Source organism: Antennarius striatus, chromosome 3, assembly GCF_040054535.1.
Source record: "Antennarius striatus isolate MH-2024 chromosome 3, ASM4005453v1, whole genome shotgun sequence".
In the NCBI taxonomy this organism is placed as follows: Eukaryota; Metazoa; Chordata; class Actinopteri; order Lophiiformes; family Antennariidae; genus Antennarius; species Antennarius striatus.
This window is the reverse complement of record NC_090778.1, coordinates 15,252,924-15,269,505: the sequence shown is the minus strand read 5'-3', so window position 1 is coordinate 15,269,505 and position 16,582 is coordinate 15,252,924. Positions and strand designations below refer to the sequence as shown.

At 40.4% G+C, this 16,582-nt stretch overlaps 1 protein-coding gene across 2 annotated transcripts; it reads right to left on the bottom strand.

Moving 5' to 3' along the window:
• Positions 1–8,753: 8,753 nt before the first annotated feature.
• On the bottom strand, positions 8,754–14,057 carry lipg (lipase, endothelial). 2 transcript variants are annotated; one of them, XM_068311275.1, is made up of 10 exons: positions 13,726–14,057; positions 12,637–12,818; positions 12,188–12,367; positions 11,364–11,475; positions 11,058–11,270; positions 10,620–10,862; positions 10,304–10,424; positions 9,718–9,945; positions 9,528–9,632; positions 8,754–9,439 (listed from the first exon to the last, which is right to left on the bottom strand). In XM_068311275.1, exons 1-10 carry the CDS (start codon positions 13,814–13,816, stop codon positions 9,427–9,429), a joined length of 1,488 nt encoding a protein of 495 aa, XP_068167376.1. In that variant the 5' UTR covers positions 13,817–14,057; the 3' UTR covers positions 8,754–9,426. The 2 variants fall into 2 exon arrangements, with proteins under 2 accessions (XP_068167376.1, XP_068167377.1); XM_068311276.1 differs by lacking the exon at positions 13,726–14,057 and adding an exon at positions 13,211–13,515.
• Positions 14,058–16,582: the final 2,525 nt, after the last annotated feature.

Here is a 16,582-nt window from a genome sequence, read left to right as displayed (position 1 = left end):
CAAACGTCTTTAAAACATAATAATTAATGTGTTAACTTTGTCTTATTTGTTTAATCAGTGCACTAAAACCATCCTAATGCTGTATGTTATGAGTTTTTGAGGTATAATTGAAATGACATTGCTATTTTCCTTATATTATAGTAAGAAAATAATTTCCCAGGTCTAGAGAGGGAGTGGTAAATGTATCTAAATCCATGGATATTAAATACAAGGTAGAACTATTCCATTATGAGTAGAGCACTTTTCACATGAGTTGGACGTTTTTTCCTTTATATATATATATATATATATATATATATATATATATATATATATATATATATATATATATATATATATATATATATATATATATATATATATATATATTCCCACTTTGTCATATATGCAAATATTGTCCAAGTAAGATCATCAAGTGATTTGTCATCTGACTTTTTTGGGTTAAGGTCATGACAAATATGAGGCATTCAGACTGCCAGTAATTCTCATGTAAGTGTGGAAATTTTTTGAGAGAACTGATGCTGATGACTGGTCACAGCTGAGCGGTTCAACTGGGGTTACCAGATGGCCTGCTCTCCCACCATTGGTTCACCAGTCTCTCCAGTTCTGCCTCTGTTGGCACTTGATAAGGGGTGTGATCATGGCCGGATTTGCTATAATACAGTAACTCCCAGTTAGCGGTGAAAGAGACACTGAGTACAAATGTGGGTGGGACGTTCACTCAGGCAGAGGTCCAGCTGTGTAGGAACTGTATGTCAGGAGAATGCCACATATTTGGCTGATTCTCGATTCTCCCTGACAGAAAAGTCATTTTAAGTCTTGGAAATTCAGTCATCTATCAAAGCATGATAACTGCCATATATGTTAAGTAAGGGCTTATCCATTCAGCAGTGCAATAACCTCAACTAATTCCTAAAGTGACTCCATTCTTGATTTCAGTTGCCCATATTGTAAAGATTTATTTTTTCCTTTATTTTCTGTGAATTACCTAAACAACGATCCAAAAAAATCATACAATTATACATCAAACAATCATCATTGGATAGTCTCCATGGACTATGATGTTTGCAGATGACATTGTGATCTGCAGTGAGAGCAGGGAACAGGTGGAGGAGAAGCTAGAGAGGTGGAGGTTTGTCCTGGAAAGGAGAGGAAAGAAGGTTAGCCACAGTAAGACAGAGTACATGTGTGAATGAGAGGGACCCAAGTGGAAGAGTGAGGTTACAGGGAGAAGAGATCAAGAAGGTGGAGGATTTTAAGTACTTAGGGTCAACAGTCCAGAGCAATGAAGAGTCTGGAAAAGAGGTGAAGAAGCGTGTACAGGCAGGACGGAACGAGTGGAGAAAAGTGTCAGGTGTGATGTGTGATAGAAGAGTTTCAGCTAAAATGAAAGGAAAGGTGTACAAAACTGTGGTGAGACCAGCGATGTTATTTGGTCTAGAGACAGTGTCACTGAGGAAAAGACAGGAGACAGAGCTGGAGGTAGCAGAGATGAAGATGCTGAGGTTCTCTCTGGGAGTGACCAGGAAGGATAGGATCGTGAATGAGTACATCAGAGGGACAGCACATGTTAGAGGTTTTGGGGATAAAGTCAGAGAGGCCAGACTGAGATGGTGTGGAGATGTCCAGAGGAGAGATAGTGAATATATTGGTAGAAGGATGCTGAGTTTTGAACTGCCAGGCAGGAGGCCTAGAGGAAGACCAAAGAGGAGGTTTATGGATGTAGTGTAAGAGGACATGAAGGTAGTTGGTGTGAGAGAAGAGGATTCAAAGGACAGGGCTAGAGGGAGGCAATTGATTCGCTGTGGCGACCCCTGAAGGGAAAAGCCCAAAGGAAAAGAAGAAAATACATAAAACAATATAAATTCGCCATAGCATTCCTGGATTCTGATTCTATGCATCAGTCTGGTGTGAAACAAAAAAAAAATCCAACCCTGCAGAATAGATTAAACGAATTTTCTTTTTTTACTTAATTAAATTCCCTGACATTGGGAAAATAAACACAATACCGGAAGTGTAAATAGAGGAACACAGTTTGATATGACATAAAGCTCTTCTTATTGCTATGAATTTTCATTCATCTTGTTTAATAACCTCTTCCTCCTCCATTAACCGTAACACAGATCTCGAATATAAAGCTGATTTTAGGATTTCTTCTGTGGAAGTTGTTAAAGATGACTTCATAACAACAGCTGTGACCTTGATATAACAGCTGGTCAGAGCACAAGACTGATCCCACATTCTCTGTAAAGGTAATCACAAATGCAAACTATGTAACACCATAGCAGTGGTGTCAAGTGTTGTCGGGCATGCACCAATGGAAATCCACGAGCAGAAAACTACCTGCCCTCACAACATTACGAAATACAGTAGAGACCAGGTGACAGTGTAATTATAACCACCTGTAAACAAACACGGTGTACTGTCAAAACATGACAAAGCATGTGATTCATGGTTGTGTGTAATTTTTGCATTTGTTCCTGACTAGTTGACAAAAATACTCAGAGACTGTTGGTATCTTCCTCTGGACACAGCTATTTTCGTTTAGTCATCATGACATCTCCTGGATAAGTTACGTATTGTATATGGGAGGTATGACAGTTTGTCATAGAGGAAGGTATTTGGAAACTATGCAGAATAGGTTGCTTCACTATTGAAAATGACTGTGGCTACAAGTTTGTTCATGATCAAAGGTGATCGATCCAGCAGAATCGGCTGCCATGAAATTTGATAAACATTCATGCACACGTCAGGATGAGCAACGATACTTTTTTCAATCTCCAGACTTTTTATCAAGTCTGTGGGACCATCTTCAGATCTCAGTCCTGGAATCAGATGTCCTCTGTGCTTCTGAGAGTAAGATTAAAAGTTTCCCTCTTGACAAAGTTTACAATTAAGACGGGATCAGACGAGGCTTACAGTAGCTGTGCTCCAATAGATTTAGACTTTATTTATTCATGTTACGTACTTGACTGTGAATGGACCCACTACTGGTTGACATCCACTGACGTAATAAAATAATAATAATAATATTAATAATAATAATAACAACAATAATAATAATAATAATAATAATAATAATAATAATAATAATGATAATAATAATAATAATAATAATAATAATGATAATAATAATAATAATAATAATAATAATAATAACAATAATAATAATAATGCTTAGGGTACATAGAGAGGTGGAGGTTTGTCCTGGAAAGGAGAGGAATGAAGATTAGCCGCAGTAAGACAGAGTACATGTGTGTGAATGAGAGGGACCCAAGTGGAAGAGTGAGGTTACAGGGAGAAGAGATCAAGAAGGTGGAGGATTTTAAGTACTTAGGGTCAACAGTCCAGAGCAATGGAGAGTGTGGAAAAGAGGTGAAGAAGCGTGTACAGGCAGGATGGAACGGGTGGAGAAAAGTGTCAGGTGTGATGTGTGATAGAAGAGTTTCAGCTAAAATGAAAGGAAAGGTGCACAAAACTGTGGTGAGACCAGCGATGTTGTTTGGTCTAGAGACAGTGTCACTGAGGAAAAGACAGGAGACAGAGCTGGAGGTAGCAGAGATGAAGATGCTGAGGTTCTCTTTGGGAGTGACCAGGAAGGATAGGATCAGGAATGAGTACATCAGAGGGACAGCACATGTTAGAGGTTTTGGAGATAAAGTCAGAGAGGCCAGACTGAGATGGTTTGGACATGTCCAGAGGAGAGATAGTGAATATATTGGTAGGAGGATGCTGAGTTTTGAACTGCCAGGCAGGAGGCCTAGAGGAAGACCAAAGAGGAGGTTTATGGATGGACAGGGCTAGGTGGAGGCAATTGATTCGCTGTGGCGACCCCTGAAGGGAAAAGCCAAAAGGAAAAGAAGAAGAAGGGTACATAGCTGTCTTTTTTCTCATTTCCACTGTCATATCAACACATCACATCACTGTCATACTCTTACTCTCTGTCTGTCTGTCTGTCTGTCTGTCTGTCTGTCTGTCTGTCTGTCTGTCTGTCTGTCTGTCTGTCTGTCTGTCTGTCTGTCTGTCTGTCTGTCTGTCTGTCTGTCTGTCTCTCTCTCTCTCTCTCTCTCTCTCTCTCTCTCTCTCTCTTTCTCTCGTGATTATCTTGTAATTTGTTTTTTATAAATAAACGTAATTTTAAAAATCAATCAAATCCCTCTGTTATTCTCACTCTTTGTCTCTCTCTCTCTCTCTCTCTCTCTCTCTCTCTCTCTCTGTCTCGCTCTCTGTGTCAATTGGATTAATATTTGTTTGTGTCTTTCTGGAAAATCTTGAAATAACATGTTACGATTTAACACAAAACAAACCCATTTGATTTGATTTATGATTAGTAGCTGAAACACCATTTTTTAATCTTCCATTTTTCTGTCTTATTTACATTAAAAGTTGTGTTTTTATCTCAACATGACAAAAATATGTGATATATAATATATGAACTTGTCTGCCTGGCTTATCCAGTGACACCCTCCACAGCTCTAACCATTCACTATCACAACACATCTTCAACAAAAACATGATTGTAATATCAAATATCCAAAGGTTTATTTGTTCAGATTATCCTATGAGAGGACAGATTCCCTGAAAACAAATCAGGTCCACCTTCATCCTTCTTGTATCTCACATTCCTAGAAAATTTAGACAACACCTTTCTTGGAAAACATAGACTCCATGTGACCGCCATAATTTAAACTCTTGCCTGCTTCTGATTGGCTTCCAGCAGTCATGTAGAGAATAGTAAAAGCAGCAACAGTAAAAGCAGCAAGTGTTCAGGGGTCAAGAGGCCTGTGTGCTTAAATTGTTTCTACTTGGATGTCATTAAATGTTGGGGAAAGTCATTCAAGTCACCCGGTATGTACGTCACAACATGTACGAACTGCTGGAATGACCTGTTCCCCACATCCCCCCGCCCCTCACCCACTCTGTCTTATTGAACTTGTTCCTGTTACAGTGAAAATGGAACTCTATTGGTGTAATGAATAAAAATGACTTTTTAGTTCCATTTAACTTAGAAAATTTAAACAATCACGTGACAACTGCTAATAGCAATTAAGTAAATTTACTGTATTACCAATGTAATTAAACTTCTTTTACCACCAAAAACTTTGATAACTTTCATTTAGTTGGTAGTGCTTGGACTTAAATATCGGTCAGTCAAACTGGGGGGCAGTCATGTTTTCAGTTGATGTTACTTCCTACTTTATTTATTAAGGGACTCTGTCTTTATGTGTCAGGTTATACATAGGTTAGTTTGAAAGCTGCACTGTGACAGATTTTATCACCCTAGTGAGGCAAAGCCTGTTTCTTTTTCAGACACCTTCAAATGCAGTCCTCAAATAAAGGCTTCTGTTCCAGAACATAATGGATCTATTACATGAATTTTACTACAAAAAACCCCCAAAAAACTTGTAGTGCTTTAATTCTGCTACTCCACAGCTTTTTGGCACAACCTCAGGTGTTATGTTAGCATTAAAAGAACAGCAACTAATCATCTGCTAATGAACTCCAGAAATCATTGTTTATGGGTGACAGATTTGGTGCTCTGTGATGCAAAGGTAAAAACAGGAAAAGCTGGTGTCTACATCGACCAAACTGTCTCACCAACTTGTACAAAGGAAAATATTGGTGGACGGATGTCGTCTTCCAAATCACCTACATCCCTACTTGACTTTTCCAGCTTGAGTGTGTGTGTTTATACTACTAAGTATGCCACAATGTGGTACACCATAAATACCCAGATAACAACAGAGACATAAATTTAAAATAAGAAGAGAATTTTAGTATCTGCTCAAAATTTTTTGGAGCCTCGACTGAGACAATACCAACGATAGAGGCACAAGAGGCACCAACATAGTCAGACAAAGTAGAGCTGGTACCACACAGTGGAAACAGCATGATTTTACATTTTGGTTCTTTCTGGCCTTGCAAGAGAGTCTCGAGGTCTGTGTTACTTTCCTTTTTTCAACTTCATCTGAACTTTTGTCTTCATCTGCGTCCACAGTCCTTCAGCTTTTATCGGACAAAGAAACACGATCAGGAGTAACTCTGGGTTAAGATTCTATATTTCCACGTGATTCTACATGCTGTTTTTTGTGTACTATGACTGTATGATGGGAAAATACCGAACATGTCCCAGTTTTGAGAAGTAGGTGAATTGATTGTTTTGGATTACTGCCAAGTCCAGAAGTCCAGAACTGCATGAAATGTTCAATAAGGACTGATGTACACGTAAGTGTCCCAGAAGTCTGTGTGTAGACATTCATTTTGATTTCCAAAATTTTTTTTTTTTTTAAATTAAGCCAGACATATATAGTCGTTCTGGAGATTCAGTTGTTGTCAATAGACAGATCCAAGCCAGCACTGTCCACTAATATGTGTGTTATCTGATGGTTTGGTATTTGATTCTTTCCTCCTGGTCGTTTTTAATTTATCAGACAGTACAGTGTGTGCTCTGGGCTGGGAGCCATCACTCAGAAATGTTATGGTGTAGTATTCAACCTGACACACAACCTTTCTCCACCTCTAGTGATCTTCTTATCAGCTGTTTAAAGCAGTTGTATCTGTATCTTATCAATAGCAGACAAACTAAACAAAAGGTTAGCACCACTGAAGCAGCTTGAGTGTTGTTAGCAGTACATAACATTTCCTTTATAATGATTTTAAAGTATGGACGTGGTACCAAAAAGGTAGTACTAGATAGGTTTTACCTGATGGAAAACAAAAAAATCTTAATCCACAAATATTCAGTAGAAATGGAGTTTAAGTGGGCTATTGAATTTGACAAGAAAGCAAATAAACATTTAGCAAATGACAAATGCTTGTGAAAACAACAGCGGTTACGACCTGGAAAGGTGGAAACCGGAACAACTCATACGTCAGTTATCTGTGGAAAGGATCCGTTTCAAGGACACCAAAGACCATGACTCATTTGTCATGATCATTCCTCTGTAGACAATTTCCTGATGGCCCTTGTTCCTCATTAAATACAAAACTGAAGAAACAAACAATCTACCAACTGAGATCAATGAAATACATTAGAAGGATTTAGAAATTGTAAAGTTTTCTTTTTTACCAGCCGTTTAATACAATCAACTTTACAGGGTTGTACACTATGTTCACCAGTTAGCGGGAGCAGCATCTCCGTCACCCCAAAAATGGAAAAACACTTAGAGTAGCTGTTGGCTGTCTGACAGGAGGAAGACGAGTCAGTGCTACTGAGAACTGATCAGATAAGATAAAGATAATAATATGCTTATCATCTTTGTTCTGTATTCCAGAAAAAAGGTTAGACAAAAGTTCTCAGTGGAGCAAGGTTATCACAAGTGTGTGAGTGTGTGTGTGTGCGTGTGTGTGTGTGTGTGTGTGTGTGTGTGTGTGTGTGTGTGTGTTCCAGTGTTTTCTGACTCAAAAAATTTTGCCTTGTTTGTAGAAAAAAGCTTGGCAGGATGTTACCACTGTTTCATAAACCCTTAACTACAAATGAGTCACCACTGTACAGGACTGATAGTGGAATTCCTGGTTTATTACAACTCACAACCTAACCATGTGATACAAAGAGCTGAATGTTGAAAGGTAGGATTTGTAGAGGATGAATAATGGGAATTCTTGTCAGAACTTGTGCAGAAAATGTACAATACAAAGAAACAAACACTTTCCTCATAGATTTATAAGCCATTATGTTAATGGTCCTGTCAGCGCCTGCAGGTCATACCTGAGACTAAGGGATTCAGGGTTTTATATGAGAGTCTTTAAATTAAATGCAGGCAAAGCTTTGGGATGTAATTTGATTTCCAAGTTTTAAAGGTTTAATTAGAATAGAAAAGAATCAATGCTCCAACTGGTTTTCGAGTAAAAACAAAGCTGCTTTCACTTTTCGTTATTCTTGTAAGATCAAAGGGATTAGGAAATAAAATCACTTACTGAGACGTCTCAAAGCTGTTTCACCAAGTGAATCCTTTTTAAAAAAAATTCTTTTGATGGATGTCACCTTCACATACACGTTCGTGTGGGAAACTCAGTGTCACAGAGATGATTTATAGAATTGGCTAGAATCCAGTGATCAGATGCGGTAATTGTGTCTGGTTTCACAAATGTTTTTTACATACTGGAGTCTAAGGACTTGCATGGATCCAGGTTTGTTTTATCTTGTAAAGCATATCTTACTATTCATGTGGTATCTTTTACATATTTTATGAACCTGGCAATTTGCAATTAACAAGGCAGTCAGAGACTTTAACATCCCGCGACACCTCTGAATCAAAATCTTAAACTGGCCTACTTTCATAATGGTCACAGCAATGAATTCTGTATTGGACTATCGAGTACTTGGCTTTTCATTTCATATTTGTAAGTTGACCACTGCTAGAGGTAGCAGACACTTAGGACAAGGTCATCATCACATTTTTGTGCCTCTGGCATTTGGAAAATGTTGCTTTTTGTCTTATGATTATGTCTCATCAAGTTTCAGAGAAGTGTACCCAAAAAGGTATGCAAGTAAAAATTTGACCTTGACCTAGTTTTTCAAGGTCAAGATTGTGATCTATTTTCATTCCCTTTGCCGCCAGAGTAATGTGCTTTTTCTTTCATCTATCAGCAACGGTTGTGGAGAATTTTGGTGGACAGACGGACAGGCGAACACTACAATACATCACTGCTTCACGGGATGTGATAAAGATGAGCATTTATAAGCATCTTTTGAACGGTCATCAGATCATGATTTTAAGTGTGACACTTAAAATGACAGGTGACAATTTGTACAAATATCAGGTGAATTTATTGTTCCAAAAGGTATTTACATTATATACATGAATATACACATCCCATTAAAGGCACATATAGTAACAGTAACACAAAGCACAAACCTTGCCAAGATTGTGTGCCATGAGATAAGGTATATCCTTCAGTTATTCAGTGTATCAGTAATCTCTGCAGAAAGGTACACTTGTTGGTCACAAGCACAAACACCTACACACCCACACATTCCCACACACAAATACTGCATCTAGGAGAATTGCATGCAACATACAGTTCATCCTGGGATGTGCTCTGATAAATAACATTGGTCTTGCAGTGCTTCCATTTTTTTCATAAATAAAAGAAAACATTTTAAAATGTACAGTACAGCGACTATAAATGCTGGTTGATATCCCCTGGCACAGGTCTTATTCTACTTGTCACTAATCCACAGAGGCGTGTTCCAAAAGTCCTCAGGTGATTTTAACGTTTGGAACAGCCCCTTGCTTCCAGTCTGATTTTTCCAGCAGCTTCGTAGACTGGAAAATCTACAGTTTCTGAAAACCCTTAAAAACCCAGTCAAGCCCCTCCCACCATATGCCAAAAGTGCTCATAAAACAAAAGATGGAGTTTCTTGCTGGCCCATGTTAGCTCCCACATGGCGATGGTACATTGGTTGTTTGAAGTGCCGAGGCGTTACATTGGTATCCTGATAACAAAGGACATTATTTTTGTAGTAAGAACAATCAGTCATGGCTCACAGAAACTTCTTCAGATATTTGACAAATGTTTTGTACCTTTTTCTTGGTTTCACTTCCCAGCCATCCCGACATTTCACAAACGTTAGCGAGGTTCCCGGTGAAATATCAATTTGTTTGGGGTCTTGGGCACAGAAGGTAAACCTGTGACAAAATGTCAGTTAATGTCAAGAAACATATGTGTGTGAGTGTGAACTACAGTAATGACTCAACAACTGCTGCCTCTTACTTCTTCTGTGTTTCTCCAGCTTTCACACGAATCCTTCTGACTTGAACTACAGGTTTGTTCGGCTTTGCCTTCCAAGACCACCACGCCATCTTAATGTTTTTCCAGAGCGAGCGCAGAGACTCCGATTCTCCTTCCCAGCTGAGACGGATCTTTAGCAAGTCACCGATGTCCTGTTCCGTGAACACCAAGAAGGTGTTGGTGAAGTTCAGACTGATGACGCCACCCAGGCTGCACAGAGGAGGAGAAATCAGGGTAAGTCATTCATCAGGATAAGTCATCTGTCAGGAAAACTGAAAATGGAGTTTCAAACAGATGTGTGCTCAACCAAACCATTTTAATTAACTTGTTAATTAACACAGAATAATGAGCGCCTGCAGCAGACATCACATGATGAATAATGAGCTGCTGTCTTCTGATTGCTGGCACTGTCATGTTGTATGCCCAAGATTGTGAAAAGATAAAAAGCTAGCGTTACTTTTAAAAGACCAATGCAAAGAGTTAAGATTCCATATTGATGGTCAGTCTGTAGGCTTTGCAATATTGCAGGCAGGAAATTTGCTCAGATCTGTTGCTATTTCGTACTTACACATCAACAAGTATATTTCCTGTATCGTTATTGGCACCATACAACTGCACAAAAAAGGTGGGATCTGCAGTCTGCGACTGTTTTCTGTCAAAAACGTGCATCTTCATCTGGTAGTGGTAGCCTTGGAAAGAAAACATAAAACGTTAATCAAAATGTTATACGACATTCCAGGAAAATACAGAAGGAAAAGCTTTTCCGTTAGAGATAAAAACAACATTAACAGCACTGTTCAAGTTGCTTATCACTTATCATAGAATGTCAACATTATAGTAGTAAAAAGATAACATTTCTAGGTCACATCCTCATTGTAACTGACCTCCAAAGGGAGTATCTGCACGTGTCTTCAGATACATTTTACTGTTGCGTCGTTTGCGCATTTTTCTGGCATTGTAGCCAATGTTGTTGCAACGGTTTTTGCGGCAGCTGAGGCAGATGCCCTTCTTGAAACGATCCGGGCCGGTACACTGGTAGGCAAAGCTCATGTGGTCCTTGTTCCTCAATGAGTCCACAAACAAGTGTACAGAACGCTCATGTTCACACTTGATTAATTCAATGATATCTGGAGAAAAGCAAGAAGGTAAATTGGGTATAACATATATGTGGTTTAACATTGAGGAACAGACAAGGTATGCTGTATATCCATGTTGGCAGAATTAATAAATATTACATGAGGACAAATTAAAATTACACAAGTACAAAATTGTTCAGGACAGCCTCGACATTCCAAACAAATAGCAATTTCTTTAGAACTTACTTCCAGCCAGCACTTCCTCCAATTCACAACCGGGCTGCACGTCGCCACCATTGGGGTAGATGTCAATGTCTCCAACAGGCTGTTGGATCCCAATGCTGACACCCAAAGCCTCTCTAGTGTACGTGTGCAGAACATCCACAAAGTCAGCATCATCTGGGGAGAGGCGTCTTTCCTCTGACACACCCTCAAACATCGGTCCTGCTGGATCTAGACCTTTCAGAAAAATGATAAGAGAGAAAAAGGTTGGAAGTTGAAGCAGACACCTTTCAGAAGTGTTTACGCAGAGTCATGCTGTACTAAACATACCAGTGATTCTGCCGATGGACCCTCGAACATGTGTTCCTGCAAAGCCAGCTACGTGAGCTCCTAAACTGTAGCCCACCAGGTGCACATTCTCAAGAGGGAGCTGCAGCTCATCCTGTTACAAAAGAAAGTTGCAATACTGAGCAGGTACCACCATGGACACTAATAATGGACCCTGGCTTTCATCCAGCAATGATCCATCATGCCTGCAGCTGAGCAAGGCTCACTTAAGCAGAACTGAATCTGCAGTGCTTTCCTGCAGCAGTGCCCTCGCCATCTGCTTCAGTTTGCCCTCATGAAATACTCTGTTTACTACATGGATGGCTGCCATTCATGAATCAGGCGATATTTCAGGACTGCTAATGGCATTGGCTGTAAAATACTAAAAACACAGACCTAATTGACTCCTCTGAGCCCCAATAAAAATGTACTGTGACAGCTAGGGTGATATTTAGAACACCTATGACAAGACAGGTGAGCAGGTTTCTCTGCTCCTCCGTCACTCAGATTTATGGCTCAACTACCTTGATTGCTCATGTTATATACAGTATGCTACAATTAATACAACCCAATAGACATGATTTATGATCTACGTGCAAGCATCCAACCAACATACTAATGGATGAGAGCGCTGTGTTCTTTAACGCAGCAGGAAAACAAACTGGTTCTGCATTTTTGCAGGTAACTGGTTCCCTTTCCTAATTAGAATTAACCAAATAGAACCTAAAATGAAACTCCACCCCAATCTTCAGATTAAAACCAATAGATGTGGATCTGCAGGTTTACCTACATACGTTAGAAGAATATCATTTACTGTGCACACACACCTGAAGCCAGTTGAGCATGGTAGCAATATCAACACCGACGCTGCGGGTGAAGTTGACGGCATCAGCGTACAGCTGCTGAGCCATGGGGATCCAGTCAACCACCACCACATTGGCCTCTGTTTCACGCTGTTTCACCGCAGAGACGAGCTTGTACATCCAGCTTTCAAAGATCCCACTGATCTGTGGAAAAACAAAATAAAAAATACCCGCAATCATTGATTCAGCCAGTGGAGCCTGTTGACCCCTCTCTGTCCCCTGGACTCTGTTGGCTCACGTGATGAAACCAAAGATTCAAAATGCAACCTGCAAGGACTGACGACACTTCCCTACATGTAAACGCAAGAGTTCCCTTCACTCTGTGGCAGATGGCAAGTTAAGTCAAGTGTGACCCAGTTATAGTCAGGTGGGAACTCTGGAGAGACAGGGAGGATACAAAAAATGGTATGTACCGTCCAGCCATGGATGATGAAGATGGTTTTGGCTGTGGCATTGAAACCACACTCCTCTAGACATTCCTTGTTGCCAGCCTTCAGGTAGCAGCCCTCTTCATCCAGATCGATGCTCTTTCTCATGTTATACTTTATCACGTCTTTGCCATTTCGGAGCAACTCCTTCAATCGGTTCTCCTCACCTGTGGGACAAAATGTGTGGGTTTTTTAAAAAAAAAAAAAGTTATGATTAAATTCTGTACTTTCTGGTGTTTACAAGAAAAACTAAATAAAAATCTAAGAAAAAACAGCAGAGACAGAATACGACTGTCCTTATTTCATCCCTGCCAAGTAACTGCATCCAGAGCTCCTATATTTATATCTGTCATAACGGGATGCCGGACAAATGAACGCATGTGACTGACGCAGGAACCATGTGGCTCAAGGTGTTCCAAGTGAACTTAAACGGAGATCTGTGTAAATGTCGATAATAAACGGTTAGGGTTTGGATTTAAATTGTTGCTGTAAAGGTCATCACAGGGTTATTCTTAATTTTCAGAGAATATGGTTCGTTCTGTTCTTCTGGAAAACTCACAAGTCAATTAATGTCAGTGCGGATCCCTTTAATAACGGGTTGCCGAGCGGTCACTTCGTGTCTGCATTTAAATCATGAACGCGACAACCTTTGGTAGTGAGCCACCAGGACTAAAAATGACTTCGGCGTGGTAGTAAAAGCTCCAGAGAGTGGTCGGCGGTAAAACGCGGGCGCGGCTGCGCGTCTCCCCAAACGGTTCCTACAGACGTGGCGTGGCGCGTCCGTCTGCGTCAAGACTCCAGCTGCTCTCCCAAAAAAGGACACGTCGTAGTCGTGACTTTTAAGTCCATCCCAGTATTTCTGGTTCTCTCCACCCGGCACAGCTCACATTTGTAATTGCGCCGAAAAATAAAAAGCTCTCAATGTGGAATAATTTTTTTTTTAATTCCCGGTCGGGGGTATTCGCGTTATGGGCTACATAGGTTTTGGTGTTGGATTCTGGTGCCTTCCTGTGAAGCCGTACCAGAAATGAATGAATTAAATGAATAAATAATAGACACAAAGCCGGTTCTTACCTTCAAGCACAGCCGTTTCTCCATGAATGGACGGGAAGAGCGCAGCGCTGCACTGGAGGAAAATCCACAGTAAAAGAGCTCCAGGATTCATTTCTCAGTCACGGACGAGTGTTGATGAATTTTAAGTTTCCTCAGAAAATACCATACATGTATATATTTGTATCACTGGTGGTAGCGCAGTGGTTTGTAGGTGAATGAGTTTAGATTCAATGGTGACAAAGAGCAAAAGAGCCGGTGGTCGAGTTGAGCCGAGTCTGCCAAAGCACCGCTCAGGATGTGTGTGTGAGCGTGTGTGTCTCTCTCTGTGTGTGTGTGTGTATACTAGAATCAAGCGTGTGATTAGAGTTTTAAATAGTTTCCTCCTTTCAGTCATCTGATCATCGGCTGATATATCGTGGATCCTATTGGTCAAGCCCCCGTGTCTTTACTTTCACAGGCGTGGCAACTATGAATGAAGCTTCTCGCGTTGCGTGAAGTTTTAACCCTTGTGTGGAGTGGAGGGCTGACGCAAGCCTCCAGGAAACACTCCGCCACTCCACACTGACATGTCCTCCAGTCCACACCTTTGTTTGGAATAGGATTAAAGCATTGCGTAAAATGACAAAGCAGCCTTTCATTGCGCCGCAAGACCCTCTTGCGTCAGGAGGTGCATGTAGTTGAACGCACGGTGGCCTATGATAAACATATATACCATAAGAAATATCCCCCTTTGTTCTGTCATACGTGGGAAACCCAAGCTCCCCCCACACGCCCCCCCCCCCCCCCCCAACCTAATGCGCATCAGTGGGAATATTTAAAAGGCTCCGAATCGTGTGGGGGATGGAGAGGCTCCCCATGAAAGCGTCGTCCCATTCGCCTGGCGCGCCTCCAGACCATCAGCTTAGCTCTCCGACCGCTTTGAATCGGTGAGGCGAAGAATGGACGCAGTCACGTAAAGATCTGTGCGACAATAACACCAGTGTTTGTGTACACACATCACCCCCACGCAGGAGGCAGTGTCACCCGGCCACCTAGCAGTTAAACACTTATCGATACATCTATACATACATACAATATATTTCAATCCAAACTTCTTTTTTTGTCTTTTTCTTTCCTTTTTTTTTTGGTCACTTCTGCCATAACGTGTTTTAAATGTGGCCCCGACCCAAATCAAGTGCTCCTACAACACACCACCTAAATGATTGCATACAAATGGTAAAAGTAATTAACATCGACAGAGGAAAACGCCACCAACTGTAAAGTGTGTTGCAATGCGTACAAACAGGATGTCCACGTTTGTACAGTACACACATCCTATGGTAGTGATATGGTAGTGTACAATAGCTCTGTCATCTGTTCATTGAAGTGCGTTTTGGACCTACAGAGTAATAAATTTAAAAAAGAAATAACCTCTGCCCTTTCTGTGATCTGTGGAGGAGGCACGCATTACTCCCGCACAGAATGTTGGGTAATTTCTAAAGGGAAAAAAATCTTGAGAAAATTATGACATTCACTGTTCCAGTGTATACCACAGACCTATTATGCAACATACCATTAAGATCTTCTTCTTTCAGCTTTTCCCTTCAGGGGTCTCCACAGGGAATAAATTGCCTCCATCTAACCCTGTCCTGCATCCTCTTCTCTCATACCAACTACCTTCATGTCTTCTTTCGATACATCCATAAATTTTATGAGGCTTAAATCTGACTTCAGACAAAACTAACTAGTATTTGAAAGTCATTTTACATGTTCTTCAACATTAAAATGACAAAACATCTGCAGCTCCCCAGAAATGAGAGCAAAACTTGAAACACTTCCAAAAAGGAATCCTTTGGACAGACCGATGGTTGTATATTTATATTTAAATGAAAGTTAAAATCTCTTTTCACGTAGGGGTATTGTTATTCTTTCCATCCACACACTACAACCAGCTACCCATTCTGGTGACTTTAGAAGACTGCAAGTGCCTAATTTAAACTTATTTATAGTGAGAAATCTTGTTCTTCTTTAAATTAAGCTATATTTGTGTAGTGTTCATCATGGGTTTTTTTTTTTTACACCTTATCTGTTTCAAATACCTGCTAAAGTTCCCTACAGGTATATATTTGATAAACATAGCTTATGGAGATATCTTCAAGGACACTGCTATTGTTTGCATAATTATATGCATTGCATTTGAAATTCATTTTATTATATTCAGCGTACGTTAGAGCTTCCATTGATGTCATTGTGGCCAGTGTGGTAATCGTTATGACCTGACTCACAGGCCTCAATAAGAAATGGCAATGTACTCAATGAAGTTAGACAAATGGACACTTAGGCCAGATGCCTCCTAAAAGAAGCATACAATACCAGGAAGAAAATGGTTCTGGCCATATCAGAGATGTACTGATTTGTACTGGTGTCTCAGCACAAGAGTCTGAGGTGGACTCCAGTGATGGGCTCCATCACTGGACTCCAGTCTACTGGATGGGCTCCAGTAAAATTGATGGATCAAAGGTCTGTCATTTAAGTTGCATGTATTTTACTTAAATCAACACTACTTTCCAGTCAATACAGTACAATAAAACAACTTGCTTAATTTAGTTGTCACAGCATTGAGGACATACCGCATATTAATCCAAGGAAGCCCATTAGATGGTGGCAAACACATCTGGGAAAGCTTATTTGTCCGTTAAAAAAGAAAAGGAACATTAATGTACTCGAAAACGGAATTATTAAAATACTCCTGAAGTTGGAGTTCAAAGCGCTTTTCAACCCAGCTGCGGGGGAATGTTTTTAACTCCTGAGCTGATACAACACCGCCACCTAGTGGTCGGAGGAGCGGCTCACCGGACAGTGACACAGCAGGAGGCGGAGGGCGGCAGCGAGCCAGCCC